Source organism: Mangifera indica, chromosome 2 (genome assembly GCF_011075055.1).
Source record: "Mangifera indica cultivar Alphonso chromosome 2, CATAS_Mindica_2.1, whole genome shotgun sequence".
NCBI classification, from domain to species: domain Eukaryota; kingdom Viridiplantae; phylum Streptophyta; class Magnoliopsida; order Sapindales; family Anacardiaceae; genus Mangifera; species Mangifera indica.
Window position 1 is genome coordinate 4,646,286 of NC_058138.1, and position 22,844 is coordinate 4,669,129.

Sequence of the window (22,844 nt, forward strand, 5' to 3'; positions counted from 1 at the left end):
ATCCATCTTCATCTTCGGATCTCTATTGTAATAAATATAATATATGTCCCATTATCCCTAAAGTCTTTTTATTTTCACTTAAATAACCTTTTAAAGGCAAACTATATTATTTTTATTTAAGTTAAATTCAAATTATCGTTAATTTTATTCAATAAATTTGAATAAAATTACTTTTTATTTTACTTTTAATTTACAAGAAAATCAATGAGATAAAAATTTGACTAAATATGGATAAGTGGTTGTTTTCAACAAAAAAGTGAATAAGTGTTTAACATGAAACAAAAGTTTCACCAAATTTAATTGATTTGATACTCACCTCATTAATTTGAGGTGGAAATGATTGAAGTAGTAAAAGTAAATAAAGAATAAAACTCAATTTTTATATTTATTAAATAAATTTATTTATATAAATTAAAATGATAATTTTTTATTAAATGATGTAATTATTTTTTATTTTATAATTATTTATTGATATTAAGTTATAAAAAATAAGTTTATATAATTTATTTATATATATATATATATATATATATATATATATATATATATATATAATATTATTAAAAGGATAATTAATTAAGGAAAAAAAACATCTTTGAAAGTTAAAATAAAAATATCTTAATTGAAATATATATATATATATATATATATATATATATATATATATGGGTTAAAATAGAAAAATTTTCTATAAAAGGATTTTGAATGACTCTTATCCATGTTCATCCTCATATGGTGAGTCTCTATTGTAATTTTCTTTGCTATAAATGTAATCTTTCTTTCTTGTTTTTTTTTTTATTTCATACCTTATAAACTCATTTGTATCTTTCAAGAATTACCCACATGATAGAGACCACTCTACCAACCAGAAAGATGAAAATGTTTTGACTCAAAATATAAAAAAATCTTTTTGATTATTGAGGAGGTAAACAAAGCTAATATTAATTGTCATGTTACTATGATATTAGTATAGATTAACAATTAATGAATTATTTTTTAAACATGATCAATTACCATAAGTCATATAATTATGATAATATCGTCAATAACTTATTATATGATGTAATATTTTTTATCTAAGATTTCATAATCAGATCTTATATGAATACGTATAGTTTATATGGTATACAAATACAAAGTTAGCCATATTTTGTTTGAAAACACTATATTGATCATGTATTATATATATACAAAGTGGAATGATAATCAAAGATGTGATATATTGATTCGAAGTTATTGGATTCAAAAGTACCACTGGCTCAGGAGTTGTCTGCTTTCGTATGGAAAATCACTCTCAAAGGCACGAATAGCAACCACCAGAAAATTAACACTTGCACTGAAATCAGAACTTTATGCAATGTCATTGATAACATTTGTACAACAGTTAACAATGACAAAATCCCTGCAACAATCTCACGCTAAATCTTTTACATGATTTTGTCATCATCCTAATATCATCCAAAGTCAATTGATAACGAAGCCTCCGTTACTAGTTTACTATTCTTAGCTCACCGGCCTTAATCAAAACTCAGCGATTGAGACAATTTGCCACAAATAGGCTGAAAGCAGTTATCGTGGTCTTCCTCCTCTTCCTGTGGAATGTTCATTAGATCAAAGAAGTCTTTGCCCTTGTTGGGCAGAGCCACTCTACTTATCCATAAATTGCAACGTGTTGATCACAAATACAAGACATTGAAGAAAATAAATTTGTGAGAGTTACTATAGAAATAAAAATAAAATAAAATTATATGTATATATTTTTTTTATATATAATTTAGTTATATAGATGATGTGCTATTATTTGATTAGATAATTTTGAATTAAAAATAAAATAATATTTAATTTTATGATTATATATTATCTATGTATCTAAATTATGTATAAAAAATATATAGACATAATATTGCTCATAAAAATAATGCAATTGGGCGTCAAAAGATGTTAATTATAGCTTCGGACGGAGAAAAATGGTTAACGGAAATAGAGAATACAAGTGTGAGAGTGTAAGTTAATAGATGGTTGTAAACAACCAAAAAAAACACCTAACTAGGAGAAAATTTTAGTTTTTAAAATTATGTTTGGAAAGCTAATCAATTTTATTTGTTTAATATTACTGAGTAACCCTTATCACTAACAGATTTCACTAATAGTAATAGTTGACGGGTATTAGTCTGAATTTTTTAAAATTAACGGGTGAGAGTTTAACAATATAACAAATCTTGGAAGAGAATAAGTTTTTTGGATATCAAATCACTATATACATCTATATTTATTTATATATTTAAAATAGCTATATATAAATAATATATACAACTTTATTATAAATAATAATATATGATCATATAATTAAATATTATTTTATCAACTTTATTATAAATAATAATATATGATCATATAATTAACTATTATTTTATCTTTAATTTAAAATTATTTAATTTTATAATAATATATAATTATTTATATTATTTGTATATATAATACTTTGTACTCTTTGAATTGTAAAAATGAAAAAATCTCGATTGAAAATATGGAAAAATCTTTCATGATTGTTAAGAAGATAAAACATTAAATTTTCTGTAGAAATGTTTTTCTCTTACTTTTCAGAGCGAGAAGACAGAATAAAGTTTTAAATTTTGGAGACTAAATTATAATCTTATTCATCTTTATCTTCACATGGTAGGTCTCTACTGTAATAATTCTTTTCTGCTTTTTCTAATTTCATGTTTCAGAAACTCATTTACATCTTCTAAGAAGCAATCGCATGACACTGACTCTACTCTTCAAATTAATATTTGATTAACTTATTTTCTTAACCTTGCTTTTTCTTACTTTCATATCTGATCTGCACTAAATTACAATTCCATAAATTATTTGTTAAATTATTTTAAAAACAATAATTTTTTAAATTTATAATTCTTTATTTTTGTCTACTATTTGTGAAACAGCATTAGTAAAATTAATCTTATTCAATTTTTTATTCAAACTCCTAATTTATAAGAAAATTGATTGGAAAATTTTTTTATTTAAGAATATTTTTTATTTTACCAGTAAATTTATTTATTATTGATGTTATTTATTTTATTAATAATATTATTTTTTTGTTGGTATTCTTTAATAATATTTTAAATCAATTTAAAAAAATTTAATTTCAAATTAATTATTATAAATTCAAACTAAATTTAAATTAATTTATACTTGAATTTAATTTCACTCAAATATAATTTTAATCATTTTTTTTAAATTTATGAACACTTCTATTACAACAATAATTATACTCTTCAAATATATTGATAGAAAATATTTTTAAAAAAGTACAATAAAAAATTTTGTGTTGAAAGATTTAAAATTTTTGTCTTAAGATTTTGGGGGCTATATTTTACTTTCCTCTACATTGTAATAAATATAATATATGTCCTATTATCCCTAAAACATTTTTATTTTCATTTAAATAACCTTTTAAAGGCAAATTATATCATTTTTATTTAAACTAAATTCAAATTATCTTTAATTTTATTGAATAAACTTGAAGAGAATTACATTTTATTTAACTTGTAATTTACAAGAAAACTGATCAAATAAAAATTTGACTAAGTTGGAATACTTGGTTTTCAACTAAAAAGTGAATAACAGATTAACATGAAAAGAAAATTTCACCAAATTCAATTAATTTGAGATGGAAAATGAGCGAACTAGTAAAAATAAATAAAGAATAAAACTCAGTTTTTATATAGATTAAATAAATTTACTTATATAAATTAAGATGATAATTTTTAATTAAATGATGTAATTATTTTTATTTTATAATTATTTATTGATATTAAGTTATAAAAATAAGTTTATATAATTTATTTATATATAGATATATTATTAAAAGATAATTAATTGAGAAAAAAAAAACATCTTTAAAAGTTAAAATAAAAATATTTTGATTGAAAATATATATATATAAAAATCTTCCTTAATTGTTGAAGGGTTAGAATAGAAAATTCTCTATAGAAAGATTTTGAATGACTCTCATCCATCTTCATCTTCACATGCTCAGTTTCCACTATAATTTTCTTGTTTTGGTCATTTTCTCTGTCATAAATGTAATCTTTTTTCATTACTTTTTTTTATTTCATACTTCATAAACTCATTTGCATCTTTCAGACAATCACATGATAGAGACTATTCTTTCAACCGTAAAAATGAAAATATCTTGACTTAAAATATGAAAAAATCTTTTTGATTGTTGAGGAGGTAAACGAAGCTAATATTAATTGTCATGTCACTATGATATTAGTATAGATTAACAATTAATAAATTATTTTTTGAACATGACCAATTATAATAACTTATATAGTTATGGTAATATAGTCAATGATCTATTGTATGATTGTGCTAATTTATGATGTAATTTTTTATCTAAGATTTCATGATCGAATCCAATATGAATACGTATAGTTTATATGGTGCACAAATACAAAGTTAATAATGTTTTGTTTGGAAAGACTATATTGGTCATGTGTTGTATATATGCAAAGTGAAATGATAATCAAGATGTGATATGTTGATTCGAAGTTATTGGATTCAGAGTATTGCTGACTTAGGAATTATCTGATTTCGTATGAAAAATCACTCACAATGGCACGAATAGCAACCACCGGAAAATTAACACTTGCACTGAAATCAGAACTGCATGCAATGTCTGTCTCGCCATCCAATTAGTAAAACTTAGCCAACACAATCTAAGCTAAATACAAATTAAACCCATATAATTCACATTCAGTGAATATAAATAAATAAATAAATAAATAATATGAAAGATATATAAAAGCAGAAACAGGAGATGAAAGATGGCCCTCTAATCCTGTGGCTTAAACTGAAGCAAATGAAACACAAAACTCACAATTTCAAACAACATTTCAAGCAAATCACGATTTAAAACTATAACATCATACACATTTCAAGCAAATCACATTGCGTCCACTTGTTGCCCAGAGTTCAAACAAAAATGATGTCAATTTTCAACTTGTAATCTACTCATTTGACACTAATTTTTCTGATTGTTGGTAACAAATTTAGCAACAAGTTGCCAATAGCATCTGTGAAATTAGAAAATTAAAGAAAATATTTATACTTATGTTTTATTAGTTTTGTTGATAAGTACTTAAAACGATGAAAATGACCTAAATGCCAGCAATAGAACTAGAAGTACCTCAATGATTTTGAAAAGGTTACAGAAGGGAGAGGGCGCATATGGTTGTTATGGCTCAGTTCAAATTGATCGGTAACTGCAGCCGTGCAGCCGGTTACTAGAGCAGACTCCACTGGAGTCATATCGCCGATAGCCACCAAGGAAGGAGACACCTAACAGACATGCATCAGCTACTGTAGATAAGCAATAATCTTATATGCAGTTGAACGGTCTAAACCATTTCATATTTCATCCATAAATAAATTGCTGCAGGCATCTATTCCTTTCAATCATCTCTACTATAAACATTACTAACAAGTGGAACAGATGCATTTATAAAAAATTACCAGTACTCAGTCTCCTCTTTTGACCTCCAGAGATACCTCTTCTCATCTCATCTCCCACCATTGTGTCACCAAAAATATCAGGTTCAAGGACCTGGGATGTCTGAAGACAGTTAAAACATGATCTGTTTGAAGGGTTGTTTTTGGTCCTTTGCTTGAAATTGGCTGTAATAACTACCATTGCCATGAATATTTCACACATGTAGCAACAACATATAGAACAAAAAATCAGATATAAACAAGACATCAAACATAATGAAGATACCTTCATGAAAGTATCTGCGTCTACATTCGGAACAATTCCTGACTCCTCTCTTTTACTGACTTCCATCATCATATCTGTACAGGCAGAAAAAAAAAAAAAGCTCTGTACATACCAACAACTCATGGGAATTGATAAGGTGGCTATGATTAAAACTTCATTGAATTAAATCTAAGGAAGCCTACTTCCTCAGTTTCCAAAACCAATTGGGCAGCAAATTCAAGTGTTTCCCTCAGTCATTTTAGCAATATGCAGATCCTCTTAGCTTATATAAGCTTGTGTTTTCTGGGGAACAAACTCATCCAACCGGTAACCATTGTAGGAAACTTTTCCCCTGTTACCTTTGAAGAAAGCAGAAGCAAAACTGAATACATTCGGAAAGCAAACTATGATAGCACACCATAGAGAAGTAAATTAGCTGAAGAAAATAGAAGTGAAACTGAGTAAATAAGGAAATCGAACTAAGATAACTGAAACTGTTTTATCTTGCATCAAGCTAAAAGTAAATAAACATATGACCACAAATAGACTTGATATTCTCTCTTCAATATAAAGGAGAAAAACCTTGGGTTTGTGCAGCATAATACAAGAGTACAGTAGAAGAGGTATAATCAAACACTAGAAAATTAGTAAACCTATCAAAGAAGTGTACTTGTGATGCCTTGAGCTTTTCTTTTATGATTCTATCATGTTTAAACAAGTTGAATATACATTTATAGATTCATGCATATGACTGATACTCGTATTTAAAATGATGGTGAGGTACAAAGAAATTCTGAAAGCTTTAGAGATTTGTAAGGAGTTCCTGAGAGACTGTTAGAACGCCAACATCAGTCTGGGAGGTCTACCATATGCCATAGAGTTTCTTTTAAACAATCACAATGCATTCCAAATATTTTTAGAGGCTAAATTCATTTCATGTATTTTGTTAAGCACCTGCAATATAACTTTTAAGACTGCAGATAGCAATACTGTTGTAGAAATACATTCTAACTCAAGAAACTAAAGTGCAATCCAAAAACCAAGACCTTCATGTGCTTGAGTTTCGGTAATAAATTGATTTGAATGCTGAGACAATTTTGGCCATGAGACCAACAAGGTTTAGGCAATCCAATACTGTGTTTGGTTTGGATCATATTTTATTACCAAACCAAAATTAAAATTGAGTATAAATTATTATTATGTTCGATAAAATTTGATAAATATAAATAATTATTGTGTTTAGTTTGAGGTAATAAAATAATATTAAGATATAATTTTACTTAAGTGTCCTTAAATATAATTACTTTTAAAATATATTTTACATCTTTTGTTATATTGATTTAAAATGAGGGAATTTTAGTCTTAAAAGATTTATAACTAAAAGTAAAATTATAATAAAGATGACCTTCCCCTAAGGGGGCATTTGGTTTGGATAATGTTTTATTACCAAAATAGAAAGATTACTTTGAAGATAGATTACTTAGAAGATTATTGGGTATAAATAATTACTATGTTTGATAAAATTTGGTAGTTATAAATAATTATTGTGTTTGGTTAAAGGTAATAAAAGATTATTAGTAAATTATTTTACTTAAATACTCTTGAATATAATTATTTTTAAATATTTTTTATATTATTTTTCTTATTAATTAAAAATAAATTAATTTTTGTCTCAAAAAATTAATAAATAATAATATAATTATAATAAAATCAAGATTACCTCGGTAATTTTTAAATATCTAAGATGAAGGTGGTAATTATATTAGGTATCACGTCAGCATTGGTAATAGAAGATTACCAAGGTAATATTAAAAACCTCAAACCAAACACCCCCTAAATGTAATCTCATCTACCAAACATCCAGACACCGTATTCCATCCCCCTTCACGCCCCCAAAAACAAAAAGCAAAATTAAATTTCTGATTGGCCGAAGGATTAGGAATAATAATGTTAAACACAAAACAGCGGTAATGAACATAAGCAAGGGCCTCCAACCTCTGTGACTCTGCCCAAATATTTACATGCAAAAATACATATATCCACTCAGATGTGAGGCGGATCCTTTGCGCTGCTTTCACTTACAAAGCTTCTCCAAGGTCCATTTAAATAAGCAGGCTTGGCAACTGTTGCGACCGGTTCAGGCTTCATAATAGGACTTGTGTTCCTCTTCGTTGTCGTCTTCTTCTTGGTTGGCATTGGCTGGTGGATCAACAACGCCGTGCATGGCAAGGATGGGAGTTGAATGGGATGGGAGGAGGTGGCATGATTGGGGGTGGAGTGCTGTGAAAGAGTTGCTTTTGGTTGGTGAGGATTCGGGAGGCGGTGGTTGTGAAGAAAATCTCTAGGTTGCAAGTTGAAAGCCTTCTTTTACATTTAAAACTAAAACTACACGTGTGGCCTTTTCATTCAAATCAAAATTTTAAAACAGTTTTAAAACTAAAACTACACATTTATATATGTTATCAAATAATTAGGTGTTACTTTATTCTTAATTTAAAATCATTCAATCATATAAGGACACATATAAATGTACACACATTTATATACCAAAATAGACACATAGTTTTATTGTTTAAATAAAATAATACCTTAGTAATCTAACATAGTAATTTTTTATCAAATTTGATAAAAAATAGTAATAATTTATACCTAATAATCTTCTAAAAAAATTATATTTGTGATAATCTTTTAATTTTGATAATAAAATATTACTCACCCTAAATGGTACATCAAAAATGTATCATAAGCCAAAAAGTCTCATCTCAACTCAAGGTTTTGTATTGCTTTTACAGTTGAATTTAGACCAAGCTAACTTAAGTTGATTCTAATTGAATTCAAATTAAACTTTCAATTTGATAGTTTAGTTTAAGTTTAATTTAAATTTCTATCCAGATAATAATTTTCATTGTATCGATAATACTGTTTGTTTATTATTAAAACTATATATCTTATTGATGACATCATTTATCCCCGCATTTTATCTCTAACAACATTTTTTATCAACTCGAACGAGCTCAATCTCGAGTTGATCATTATGGATTTGGGTCGAACTTGAGTTAATTCATATTCGTGTTCGGTTCGACTCAAGTCTAACCCTAATTGTTTCTAGAAAGTAACAAGACCCACAAAATTTGAGCACAATTTGCAAATTTGCAAGCGATTCAGGGTCTCACAAGCTGACTTATAAGTTAACACGATGTAATATGCAAAAATTTTAAAATAAAAATCCCAACATTTAGAAACAATGACAAAGACATGACATGATTGTTTAACTCCTCACATCCATGAAGATAGTTTCCTATTACATCTTATATCTACATAGGAAAATAATCACTTCTTATCAAACAGAGATTATTTCATTAATATAATTTTCTTAGTTTATAGAGACTTACAATAGGAATTAATCTTTAGAAGTTGATTATATCTCAATTGTGTACATAATTATAATACTACTTTTTGATCCTACGAATATAAAATATTCAACAGATGTGGAAGACCCCAACCAATATTCAAAGATCAGATACATTCTCTTGTACTGCATTACTCTACCAAAATCTCTTTAGTAAGATTTGAATTACACATCCATGGATGCAAACTTCAGAACAATAAGTCAAACCAAGTTAGAAAGTTCTTTTTTCAAGTATTTCACTATATCACACAAACAATAATGAAAATTCATTATGATTAGATCAAATTTAACAAATATTATATTAGAAGAATGGACAACATCGTAACAAACAAGTCAATCGAATTCAATTCGAGCTTGAGCTCTGACAATTTAGATCAAACAAATTAAATTTGAACAATAATAGATCAAACTTGATCCAAGCTTGAGTCAAAGATTAGACTTAATTTCATAAATAAATCAAGTTTTAACTAATTTGAATTTAAATTCCGTTTGAATTGTATTCAAAATTAAAAATCTCAATTGTACAAATCAAATCGAGTTTGTGTTAAGATATTCCAATCTCAAGCCAACCTTTATTCACGTATGACTCGATCTAATTTAGCCCTTGTTATAGATTTATAGATTTGAACCCCAAGATATTCCGATCCAAAACAATATCACAGTGGAAAAAGCAAAAAAAAAAAAATAACAACACGATATACTTTGTTCGGATTTTGTAAATGAAATCCTACATCCAAGGCAGAGGCGTTCCTCTAGTCAAATATACTATTTATCAAGTTCGATTACAGAATACAAGCACATGGATCTCAACCTTTGTACAACCAAAACAATATACAAAGCATATACACGGTAAAACAAAGTCAAAGAGAACCTGACTTCACCAATGAGACACCGCCAATCGAACTCAAGAAGTCGAAACTCCTTCACAACAGCCATAAGATGCAAGAAACCAGAGAAGAATTAAAACCCAATAGCCTCACGCCTTTCCTCTGTATATTCAGTTCACAACCAATGCAAGACTTATATACTTAGGTCAAAAAGTGTGAAAGCCTAATGAAATGACATAATTGCCCTTTTTTAATAAAACTAAAGACTCATGCATCTTAAACTACAATTACAACACTACCCTTATAGTTTTTAAACAAAACATTACAAACTCCACCTTGTTTGAAAACTATAAGATTCAAAAACCATGAATTTAACTAGTAAAAACACCTCTGCAAGACAGACTCACACATTTCCAATATGTAACAAGTCTAAGGCACTCTTAAACTTGTTTATTGGAATAACTTTTGTCAAAATATCAGCATGATTAACCTTTGAAGCAATTTTCTCCAGAATTACCTGATCTTTAGACAAAATTTCCCTTATAAAATGCAACCTAACATCTATATATTTTGTTCTCTCATGAAAAACACTATTTCTAGACAGATGTATTGCACTTTGTGAGTCACAATATATCACAGGAGTGCCACAACTCATCCCCAACTCTTCTGTTATACTTTCAGCCATAAAACTTCTTTAGTAGCCTCTGTTAATGCAACATACTCAGCTTCTGTTGTGGACAAAGCAACAATATGTTGAAGACAACTCTTCTAACTTATCACATTATCATCATATGTGAAAATATATCCAGTTAGAGACCTTCTCTTGTTTAAATCTGCAACATAATCTGAATCACAATATCCTTTAACATGTAAACTGTTAGTATCAGATGCAGTATATACAAGATCAAAATCACATGAACCTTTCAGATATCTTAACACCCATTTAACAGCATTCTAATGTATTTTACAAGGTTTTCCCATGAATCTACTCATCAAACTGATTGCATAAGCAATATCAGGCCTGAATCCTATCATAACATACATTAGACTATCATAGCATATATTCAGATTCATCAGTTAGTAAATCATGTAAAATAGACATCAATTTGGAATGAGCTCTTATAAGAGTATTAACAGATTTAACATCATGCATACCATACAATTCAAGAACCTTTTTAACATACACAGATTAAGATAGAGTTAAAACACCTTTAATCCTATCTCTAGCAATATCATGCCTAAGATTCTTTTTGTAGGTCTTAAATCTTTCATTTCAAATTCATCTTTTAACAATTTTTTCAACTTATTCAGATTACTTATTTTCTTTGAGACAATAAGCATATCATCAACATATATCAACAAGTAAACATAACTGTCTGTTTCAATTTTACAAAAGTAAACACAATTATCAAAGTTATTTATGGAAAAGCCTATAGAGAGCATATTGTCATCAAACCTTTTATACCATTGTCTTGGTGTCTGTTTTAGGTCATATAATGACTTTTTTAGTAAACAAACCATGTCTTCAGATCCCAGTTTCACAAAACCCTTTGGTTACTTCATATAAATCTACTATTCTAGATTACCATGAAGGAAAGCAATAGTAACATCTAGCTATTCAAGTTTTAAATCAAATGACACCACAACTGATAAAATAAGCCTTATTGATGTATGTTTGACTATAGGTGAAAAAATCTCATGATAGTCAATTCCTTCTACTTGGTAAAAACCTTTTGCAACAACTCTAGCCTTAAACCTTCCATTTTCAAAGTCTGAAGCAGTAGGTTTTCTTTTAAAAACCCATTTACAACCTATAATCTTTTTATTTACAAGTCTTTTAATAAGAATCCATATGTTATTTTTATGCAGGGAATCTATCTCTACTTGCATAACATTTAACCATTCATTTATGTGTTTACTCATATGGGCTTGTTTGAAATTTAAAGGTTTATTCAATTCAATACAATCACCTATATTAAATGCATGTGATATGAGATCTACATGAGCATATTTAAATGACAATTTAATAGCTCTTCTAGACCTATCTCTAGCCAATTGATAATCAGAAAGATCAGAATGTACATCACTGTCTAAACTACTTTGACTCTAACTGTGTGATAGTTGTTGGTTCAAACTCCTATTTTCATACTTTGGAGTATGAATTGGATCTGAGCCCAAACCAGGTCTATCACTTGACTCAAAACTGTCAGAATTACTCAAGTTAGAATTCTCCACCTCAATATAAACCTGTTTAGACTGAGATTGGTTAGAGATAAACAGATCTTTATAAAAAATAGATTCATTAAACACATCTCTACTAATCACACATTTTAATTTATCAATTAACCAGACTTTATAACCCTTAGTCCCTATAGGGTATCCTAAGAAAACAACTTTTAAAGCTCTAGGGTTCAATTTACCCTGATTCACATGGATATAGGCAAGGCATCCGAAAGGCCTCAAGTGATTTAATTTTGGTGGTCTGCCAGACCACAACTCAATAGGAGTTTTAAAATTAATAGCAGAAGAGGGTGATTTATTGATTAAATAACAAGCAGTAGCAATTGCTTCAACCCATAATTTCTTACTCAATCTTGAGTCAGCTAACATGCATCTCACCTTATTCAGAATGGTTTTATTCATTCTTTCTGCAAGACCATTCTGCTGAAGAGTGTCTATACAGGTTCTATGTCTCAAGATTCCAAATTGCTTACAAAATTCAGTAAATTGTTTATTATAGAATTCAAGACCATTGTCTGTTATTAAAACTTTTAATTTCTTATTAGTTTGATTTTCAACAAGAGTTCTCCATTCTTTAAATAACTCAAAAGCTTGATCTTTATTTTTTAAGAAATAAACCTATACTCTTCTTGAAAAATCATCCACAAAGGTTGGAAAATATGAGCATTAGACAGAGAACTATGTACCTGAGGAGAACCCTACAGATCTGAATGCACATAATCAAGAATATTCTTTGATCTATGAATAGCAGCTGCAAACTTCAACCTTTGTGATTTCCCTAAGACACAATTCTCACAAAACTCTAACGTAGAAATTCTTTTAGAATTAATCAAGTTTTGTTTACAAAGTTCTTGCAAGCCCAAGAAACTAATGTGTCATAGCCTTTTATGCCACAAAACAGTTTCATCCACTTTATCAAGTTTAGAAGACATTGAGTCACTTACAGTTATTCCCTCTAAAATGTATAACCCATTTATTAGTTTAGCTCTCATTACTACTAAAACTCCTCTCATTATTTTAAGCACACCTTTTTTAGACTTAGAAAAATAGCTATTGGAATCTAACAAACCTAAAGATATTAAGTTTCTTCTCAATTTAGGAACCAATCTAACATCATTGAGAATTTTAATAGAACCATCAACAAGTTTCAGTTTTATTGCACCTATACCAGTTACCTCACATGCGTCATCATTACCCATTAAGACTTTTCCCCCATTGATATGTTTTAAATCTAAAAACCAGTATTTTCTAGGTGTCATATGAAAGGTGCATCCTGAATTTAAAACCCATTCTTCTCTAGACAATCCCTTAGATAATACCAATACTTCAGCACTGTCATAACCATCAAGTAGATTTACAGACTCATGTTTCTCATTATTGGAAGAAAAATTCATTTTTTTCTTTCAGGGCAATTTCTTTTCATATGACCTTCTTTATGACAATTCCAACAAACTTTTTTAGGCCTAGATTTAGATCCATTATCTCTTTTATCTTTTTGTTGAATTTTCTTTTCTGTTCTGCCTCTAACTTGCAAACCTTCACCTATGGTTTTCTTTTCTATCTTCATTTCTAAATCTTTTGACTTAAGAGCCCCTAAGACATCTTCTAAAGAAAGACTCTCTACCATATTTGATAGTAGCTTTTACATCTTTAAAAGTTTTAGGCAATGAGTTCAAAATAATAATGGCTTGATTTTCATTTGAAATTTTTTCTTCTATATTAGCTAGATTAATAGTAATTTTATTGAACTCATCTAAATTTTCTTCCAAAGACTTTCCTGGATCTATTTTAAAACCAAAAAGTTGCTCTTTCAAATAAATTTTATTAGTCAAAGATTTAGTCATATAAAGAGATTCAAGCTTCAACCATAGTTTTGCAGCAGTATTAACATCATCAACTTGTCTTAAAACATTATCAGAAAGATCTAAAATAAGCAAGCTATAGGCAGTTTCAAGTACCTCAGCCTTCTGAGATTCTGTCATATCAAAAGGTACAGCATCCACACCCTTAAAGGCCTTTGCACATTTTTGATGCACCAAAACAACCCTCATCTTTTTCCTCTAAATATTAAAATCATTTTTTCCACTAAATTGTTCTATTTCCAGTCTTGTTGACCCATTATGTTCTTTTTCTTTTTCTTTTAGTTTCTTTAATCCTACATATACCAAAAGAATGCACAACAGTACCAAGAAAGCAAAGTATTAACAACAAGAACACAACCTTTCCAAAATATATTCAAATATATCAAAGAGACATAATAAATATATTTCACCAGAATATACTGAAAAACACGAAAGCCAAATAGATCTCAAGATATAATCAAACAATTGAATATAATTAGAAAAATAGGTCAAAGAACATAGATCGAAAAAATCTTTAGTGGCTCTGATGCCACTTGTTATAGATTTATAGATTTGAATCCTAAGATATTCCGATCCAAAACAATATCACAGCAGAAAAACAGAAAAAAATAACAACACGATATACTTGGTTCAGATTTCATAAAAGAAATCCTACATCCAAGGCAAAAATGTTCCTCTAGTCAAATCCACTATTTATCAAGTTCGATTAAGAATACAAACACACGGATCTCAACCTTTGTACAACCAAAACAATATACAAAGCATATACACAGTAAAACAAAATCAAAGAGAACCTGACTTCACCGATGAGACACCGCCAATCGAACTCAAGAAGTCGAAACTCCTTCACAACAGCTACAAGATGCAAGAACCAGAGAAGAATTAAAACCCAACAGCCTCATGCCTTTCCTCTCTATATTCAGTTCACAACCAATGCAAGACTTACATACTTAGGTAAAAAAGTGTGAAAGCCCAACGAAATGACAGAACTACCCTTTCTTAATAAAACTAAAGACTCATGCATCCTAAACTACAATTATAACACTGCCTTTATGGTTTTTAAACAAAACATTACAACCCTACTTCAATTTTGATTAAATTAACCCTTTGTTTAGATGAGAATGATAAAAGGTACAAGATTTACTCTTAATCACAAACCATTAACATTTTCTTTAATTTTATTATTAGCTCTATTTCAAATAAAGAAAAATAGTGTATACATCTAGAATTTAACAAAAATTAGAGTAAAATAAATCAAATAAAACTAATTTTATGAGAAATAAGAAATAAATTTAAATTCATGCACCAAAACAAAAAAAAACCTGAATAGAATTTATACTCTACAAAATCACGAAGCCTATTGGGAAGAGAAGTGCAAGTATAAATTAAACGTTTTTACAATGGAAAAGCCCAAAATAAATAAAAGAAAAGGTCGATTTTAGTACATAAACAGATAGGCATGCCAACAATGCCGAGAGCAAATTTGGTAGACCGGTTGTCTTTCATCTCACTAAATCACTCTCTTAACAATTGAATTTCAACATTTAAACCATGCCCCCTTCTTGACAAATCTTTTGCCGTCTAATCTAGTCTAGAATGCATTTGGGTGTTCACCATAACCAAGCTCCGAGTGTGGCTCTTAGTCAATTCATTGTTAAATATTGAGGTTATTTTTGTCTTTTACTTATTCAAGGCAGTTGAACTTTAGAATGTGTGATGATCCATAATTTTTGGTACTTTTGCTCAGTCAAGTATGGTTTGCATTTAATGTAAGCATGGCTTCATTGTTTTTGTGATGTTAAAAAGCCTAGTATTATGAACGAAAAGTAGTAGAAAAATACAGAAAAAAAATTCCCTCAAATCTTCCTCTGTTTTTCAAGTTTTTTCTTCACTTTACAACTCTGCTCTGACGTAACTCTCTTAATCTATCAGCTTGATCATTTGTTCAGCATTTTAATACTCTTGATCTTCTTTTATTCTTATTCTTGACAACATGGTATCAGAGCAATATTGTTCTTAAAGGGTTGTGTGGTTGAAGGCTCAAAAAAAAAAAAAAAATTCCTTAAACTGTGTTTTTTTCTAAAAATTCATGGCTTCAAGATCTTTTTCTTCCATGTCACCTTTAGTTTATAATGGAGAAAACTACCATATCTAGGCTATTAAGATGAAAGCTTACTTGAGAGGTGTTGACTTGTGGCAATATGTTGAGGAGGAAAGGGAACCACCTCTTGTAGGATCGAATCCTACTCTGAATCAGTTGAGGATACATGAGGATGAAGTGGCCAAAACACCCAAAGCTTTGTCTGTGATACACCAAGCTATTACAGATGTTGTCTTCTCCAAGATTGTGGCCTATGAGACAGCTAAACAAGTTTGGGATAAGCTAAGGGAAGACTCCATGGGAAGTGAACGTTTAAAACAGATGTTAGTTTTGAACTTAAGAAAAGAATTCGAAGTGTTGAAGATAAAGGAGACAGAAACTATTCAAGAGTATGTTGATAGAGCAATGAAAATTGTCAACCAAATTAGATTGTTTGGAGAGACTTTAACTGATCAGAGGATAATTGAGAAAATACTTGTTAGTATTCCTGAGAGATATGAGTTAAAAATATCCTCACTTGAGAATACAAAAATTTTTTCTGAGCTCACTATATCAGAAGTAATCAATGCTCTAAAAGCTCAGGACCAAAGAAGAGCACTTAGACAAGAGGAGTCAGTCGAAGAAGCCTTTAATGCCAAGTTGTATGAGAATAAGTCTAGATATAATTCCAGTAAGAAAAATTACTTTGAGAAATGAGGAGATAAGGGTAAACACAACAGCGAACTTTCAAAAAGTGGAGAGAAAAAGAGAAAATACAACCCTTGTCCTCATTGCAAAAAAAGGGGTATTTTCCAAATCAGTATTGGTTTCGACCACATGTAAAATGCAGATTATATGGACAGCTGGGTCATATTGATCGTGTGTACAAAAACAAAGCTAGAAATCATCTAGTGCAGCATGCTCAAAATGCAGAAAAGCAGGATAATGAAGGAGATAACCTGTTTGTTGCCTCTAGCTATGCAAAACAAGATGACAAGTTAGTATGGTTGATAGATAATAGCTGTTCAAACCATATGACCTTTAATGCATCAATTTTGCAGGACTTGGATACTTCCTATTCATCTAAAGTGAAGATTGGTAATGGAGAATTGTTGGAAGTTAAAGGAAAGGGTGATTTTTATATTCCAACTCAAACAGGTACTAAAATCATTAATGATATTCTTTATGTTCCTGGAATAAATCATAACTTGCTGAGTGTTGCTCAAATGGTTGATAAGGGTTATTCTTTGCATTTTGCAAAAAAATCATGCCCAATTAAAGATCAAGCAGGAAATGAATTGATGATAGTTGAAATGCATAATAAAAATTTTGAAATAAGTTGGATGCAATTGTGTGACAATGTTTTACATCATGTTGAGCTTAATTCACAATTATGGCACAAAAGATTTGGCCATTTCAGTTACTCAACTTTGAAACAAATGCAGGCCAAGCAAATAGTTTTAAATATGCCAACAGTTGATAAGGTTAAAGATGTGTGTGAAACTTGTCAGTTAGGTAAACAAGTTAGATCTCCTTTTGTAAGCAATAACTCTAGAGCTTCTGAAAGACTGAATTTAGTGCACTCAGATGTGTGTGGACCTATGAGCATTCCTTCCTTAAATGGAAGCAAATACTTCTTGCTATTTGTTGATGACTATTCAAGGTTCTGCTGGATTTATTTTATGAAACAAAAGACTGAAGTTCTGAATTTGTTTAAGAAATTTAAAGTAGAAGTGGAGAAGTAATCCAGTTTCAAGTTGAAAGTATTAAGAACCGATAATGGAGGTGAGAATTCCTCTAAAGAGTTTGCTGATTTCTGTTGTACTGAAGGAGTGGTGTATCAGTTCACTACCCCTTATACTCTACAACAGAATGAAGTTTCTGAAAGAAAGAACAGATCCATCTTGGAAATGGCCAGATGTCTCATGTTTGAGAAAAAACTCCCTAAGGAGTTTTGGGCTGAACTTCAAACACATCAACATATTTGTTAAATCTACTTCCTACTAAGGCTTTAAATTATAGAACTCCTCATGAGTTATGGTATGGAAACAAACCAGAGGTGGATCACTTGAAGGTGTTTGGTTGTCTATGTTATGTGCATGTACCAAAGGAAAAAAGAACAAAACTAGATGAAAAGGCTGAAGTAGGAATTTTTATTGGTTACAACAGCCTTACTAAAGGATTTTGAATTTATAATCCTAAAACAAAAAAGGTTGTGATAAGCAGAGATGTAAAATTCTGTAAGTTTGCAGCTTGGAATTGGGAAGCTGATGAAGAAACAGAACAACCTTATGAAATTAGACCCAACCTTGATAAAAGGTCTGAAGATGAATCTTATTCCAGTGATGATGAAAATGTTCCTGCAACTAGAATGAGATCTCTCGAAGACGTTTACAACAGGTGTAATATGGCACTAGTTGAACCAAGCTCTTATGAAGAAGTTGTCTAAAGTGATGAGTGGAAAACTGCTATAGATGATGAACTTCAAATGATGAATAAAAACTCAACCTGGACTTTGGTAGAAAGGCCTCAAGATCACAAAGTGCTTGGAGTAAAGTGGATTTATAGGACCAAGTACAATCCAGATGGGTCAATTAATAAACACAAGGCCAGATTAGTGGTGAAGGGATATCAACAACAATTTGGAATTGATTTCACTGATACCTTTGCTCCAGTGGCAAGGTATGATACCATCAGACTTTTGATTGCTTTGGCTGTTAATTTAGATTGGAAAATTTACCACCTTGATGTAAAATCGACTTTCCTTAATGGTGTTCTTGATGAAACCATTTATGTTGAGCAACCAGTGGGCTATGTAATGAAAGGTAAAGAAGATGAAGTGTATAAGTTACATAAGGCACTCTATGGCCTCAAGCAAGCTCCAAAAACTTGGTATACCCAAATTCATAATTATCTACTCAGTCAAGGTTTTTTCTGTAGCCTAAATGAATCCACTCTGTATATCAAGTATGGAAAAGGTAAAGTAAAAATGGTTGTGTCCTTGTATGTGGATGACTTACTAATGACAGGAGGAGACTTAAGCCTTATTTCAAAATTTAAAGACAATATGCAATGTGAATTTGAAATGGCAGACTTAGGTGTGATGACATATTTTTTGGGAATAGAGTTTAATCAATTTGAGGATGGCATTTTTATTTCTCAAAGCAAATATGCTTATGATTTGCTTAATAAGTTTAATATGCAGAATTGCAAGACTGTGACCATTCCTCTAGTTGCCAATGAAAAGTTTAAGGACAAGGAATCCAATGATTTTGTAGATGTCACTAGTTACAGAAGCTTAATTGGAAGTCTTTTGTATTTATCATCCACTAGACCTAACATAATGTTCTCTACCTCTTTGCTATCAAGATTCATGCAGTCACCTAAGTTAATTCACATGAGGCCTGCTAACAGAGTCTTGAGATACATTAGAGGGACAACAGAGTTTGGACTGTGGTTTTCGAAATCTCAAAGCTGTGATGTTATTGGTTACTCGGACAGTGACTGGGCTAGAAGTCTTTCAGATTCAAAGAGCACTTCAGGTTATTGTTTTTCATTTGGAAGTGTTGTCTTTTGTTGGAATTCAAAGAAACAAGCTGTAGTTGCCCAATCTTCAGCTGAAGCTGAATACATAGCAACTTCAAATGCCTCAAACCAAGCTATTTGGCTGAAGAAGTTACTCACTAACCTTGGACAAATGCAAAACAATGGGATTGTGCTTCATATTGACAACAATGCTGCCATAGCCATCACTCAAAATCCAGTTTACCATGGCCGAACAAAACATATCAGTGTTAAGTTTCATGCAATCAGAGAGGCTGTTAAATCTGGAGACATTAAAATTACTCACTACTCCTCCAAAGATCAAGTTGCAGATATATTCACCAAAGCCTTGCTAAGCCACAATTTGAGTATTTAAGAACTAAGCTTGGTGTTACTACAATAACCTCAAAGGAGGAGTGTTAAATATTGAGGTTATTTTTGTCTTTTACTTATTCAAGGCAGTTGAACTTTAGAATGTGTGATGATCCATAATTTTTGGTACTTTTGCTCAGTCAAGTATGGTTTGCATTTAATGTAAGCATGGCTTCATTGTTTTTGTGATGTTAAAAAGCCTAGTATTATGAACTAAAAGTAGTAGAAAAATACAGAAAAAAAATTCCCTCAAATCTTCCTCTGTTTTTCAAGTTTTTTCTTCACTTTACAACTCTGCTCCGGCGTAACTCTCTTAATCTGTCAGCTTGATCATTTGTTCAGTATTTTAATACTCCTGATCTTCTTTTATTCTTATTCTTGACAACATTCATGATAAATGGATTACCTCAGTTTAGTTTTCCAAGTGAATGAGCAGAGAGCTCTCGGTATTAATAAACCCTTACTGATTGATTCACAAGGGATTAAAGCAAGAAGCACAATGGCTAATGAGGAGTACCTCAGGGATGTGAACATAACAACATATAGAACAAAACATCAGACATAGACAAGAAAAATATCTTGAAGATAACTTCATGGAAGTATCTGTGCAGATATGATGATGGAAGTCAGTAGAAGAGAAGAGGCAGGGATTGTTCCAGATCCAGATATAGATACTTCCACCGACTTCCATCATCATATCTGCACAGGCAGGAAAAAAATAAAATAAAATATCTCTATACCTATCAACTACTCGTGGAAATTGATAACGAGGCTAAGATTAAAACTTCATTTATGCAAAGTTAAGGAAGCCTACTTACTCGGTTTCCAACACCAAGACATTGGGGACAAAATTCAAGTGTTTCCCTTAGGCATTTCTGTAATACGTAGATCTTCTTGGCTTATATAAGCTGATGTTTTTTGGGGAACAAACTCATCCAACCAGGAACCATTGTAGGAAGCTTTTTCCCTGTTACCTGTGAAGAAAACAGAGACAAAACTGAGTACATTAGGAAATCAAACTAAGTTGGTACACAAATAGAGACGTAAAATAGTTGAAGATAACAGAAGCAAAACTGAGTAAGTTAGGAAATGAAGACGTTAAAAGCAGAACATTTATTGTAAAGAGAGGGTGAAGTTTTTAAACTTAAAAGGTGGAAAATTGTCTCCTCTGCTTAATTAATTATTATCATAATAATGACATTGTTTTCTACATTAATGAATCTTAAAGGATCCCCGAGCTTAGCCTTGAAGCTCCTTACATCTCTAAAAATATATAATTTTCTAGACAAGCAGACTGTAATTGAAGGTAGCACTCCTTAATTGAAATAATGGATAGCGATGTGTCAGTACGAAATAGACATGACAATCAAGGTCATTGGATTGTGTTTGTATCATGTCAGACTAATAGGACGTGTTAAAAATGATCAGATCAAACAAAAAACATAGGATTTTGCTTCATGAATCCAGAGAACAGGGCACCCCTGCAGTAAGTTGCCTGAAGAACATCAGTATCTGTCTGAGTCTGCTTCATTGTGATTGTTGCAACGATAACAACCTGTAATATTGGTTTACATGATTCAAATTTTCCAAGCCCTTGCATCACTGCATATTCTAGTAAAACTTTAAAATTTTGAGATAAAAACCACCTGTAGTCTGTCTCCTTTATGACAACCCTCACCATTTTTTCAGTACAGATATCAAACTAAGATAAGACACAATGGAGAAATAAATAAATGAAAACATCATTCACTTATTTTCATCTTGCATCAAGCCAAAAGCTAACGAATGTATTGGTAGGAATATAAATTGGCTTTGAAAAGACTTGGCTAGTTGCCGTCTTAGATATATAGTTCAGGAACCTTTGGCTTGTGCTGTAGAATACAACTACGTGAGAGTGGTATAATCTAATACTACAAAATTAAGCAACCTATTAGAAATGTGCACTTCTGATGTCCTGGGCTATATTGGACAATGCCATTAACCAGTTCTGTTTTCTCTGTCAAGTTCAGTTCGCTGCATTTTTTCAGGATCAAGAACAAATCCAAAACAACAAATCAATATATTGGCTGCCATGAAACTTCAAACGCCGATGACCACAAGGAGTTAAGTTGAGCATTCACTAAAAACGGTTTGTTCTACAGAATCCAAGTAGGACCAAGGTGCTAAAGTTTAAAAATCTTGAGCTACAAACTTCAATTACTGACTGATGGCATGCAGGAAATCTAAAAAAGTAGCAACATATCAATACTACAAAATGACCTGGATTTATCACGATTAATCAAACAGGATTGTTGATGATTTTGAAAAGGTTATAGAGAACTGAAGGGAGAGGAAGGCGTGGTTGTTATGGCTTGTCTGAAATAATTGTAAACTAAAGCCACAAAACCAAATGTTAAAAGTTGACTTACAAGATTCATCTGTAAAGACAGAGTCATTGCAAGTAGCCACTAAAGACACCTAACTCTTTGATAAATTTATAAGACTGGATAATATTATTAAAGTCCTTCATATATAATATCAGTTAAATTTTGTCACTCTAAATTTTGATTGATATCATATATAACCTCATCTAATACCACACACTTACCATATGATTTTGCAATTTGCTACCAATGCTTCGGAGGGTGTCTTTCCAATAATTTTGAACAATCTGTAATCATATAGAACAATACATTAATTTAATTGTAAAACAAAGAGGGTAGAGAATTAATGTTACTTTAAGGGGGCGTTTGATTTGGGTAATATT

The 22,844-nt window shown here is 30.3% G+C and overlaps 1 protein-coding gene across 1 annotated transcript; it reads right to left on the reverse strand.

The window, feature by feature from the left end:
- Positions 1 to 5,142: 5,142 nt before the first annotated feature.
- On the reverse strand, positions 5,143 to 5,717 carry LOC123198623 (ABC transporter G family member 34-like). The gene is made up of 2 exons (XM_044613350.1): positions 5,524 to 5,717; positions 5,143 to 5,349 (listed from the first exon to the last, which is right to left on the reverse strand). Exons 1-2 carry the CDS (start codon positions 5,705 to 5,707, stop codon positions 5,258 to 5,260), a joined length of 276 nt encoding a protein of 91 aa, XP_044469285.1. The 5' UTR covers positions 5,708 to 5,717; the 3' UTR covers positions 5,143 to 5,257.
- Between the last annotated feature and the right edge of the window lie 17,127 nt (positions 5,718 to 22,844).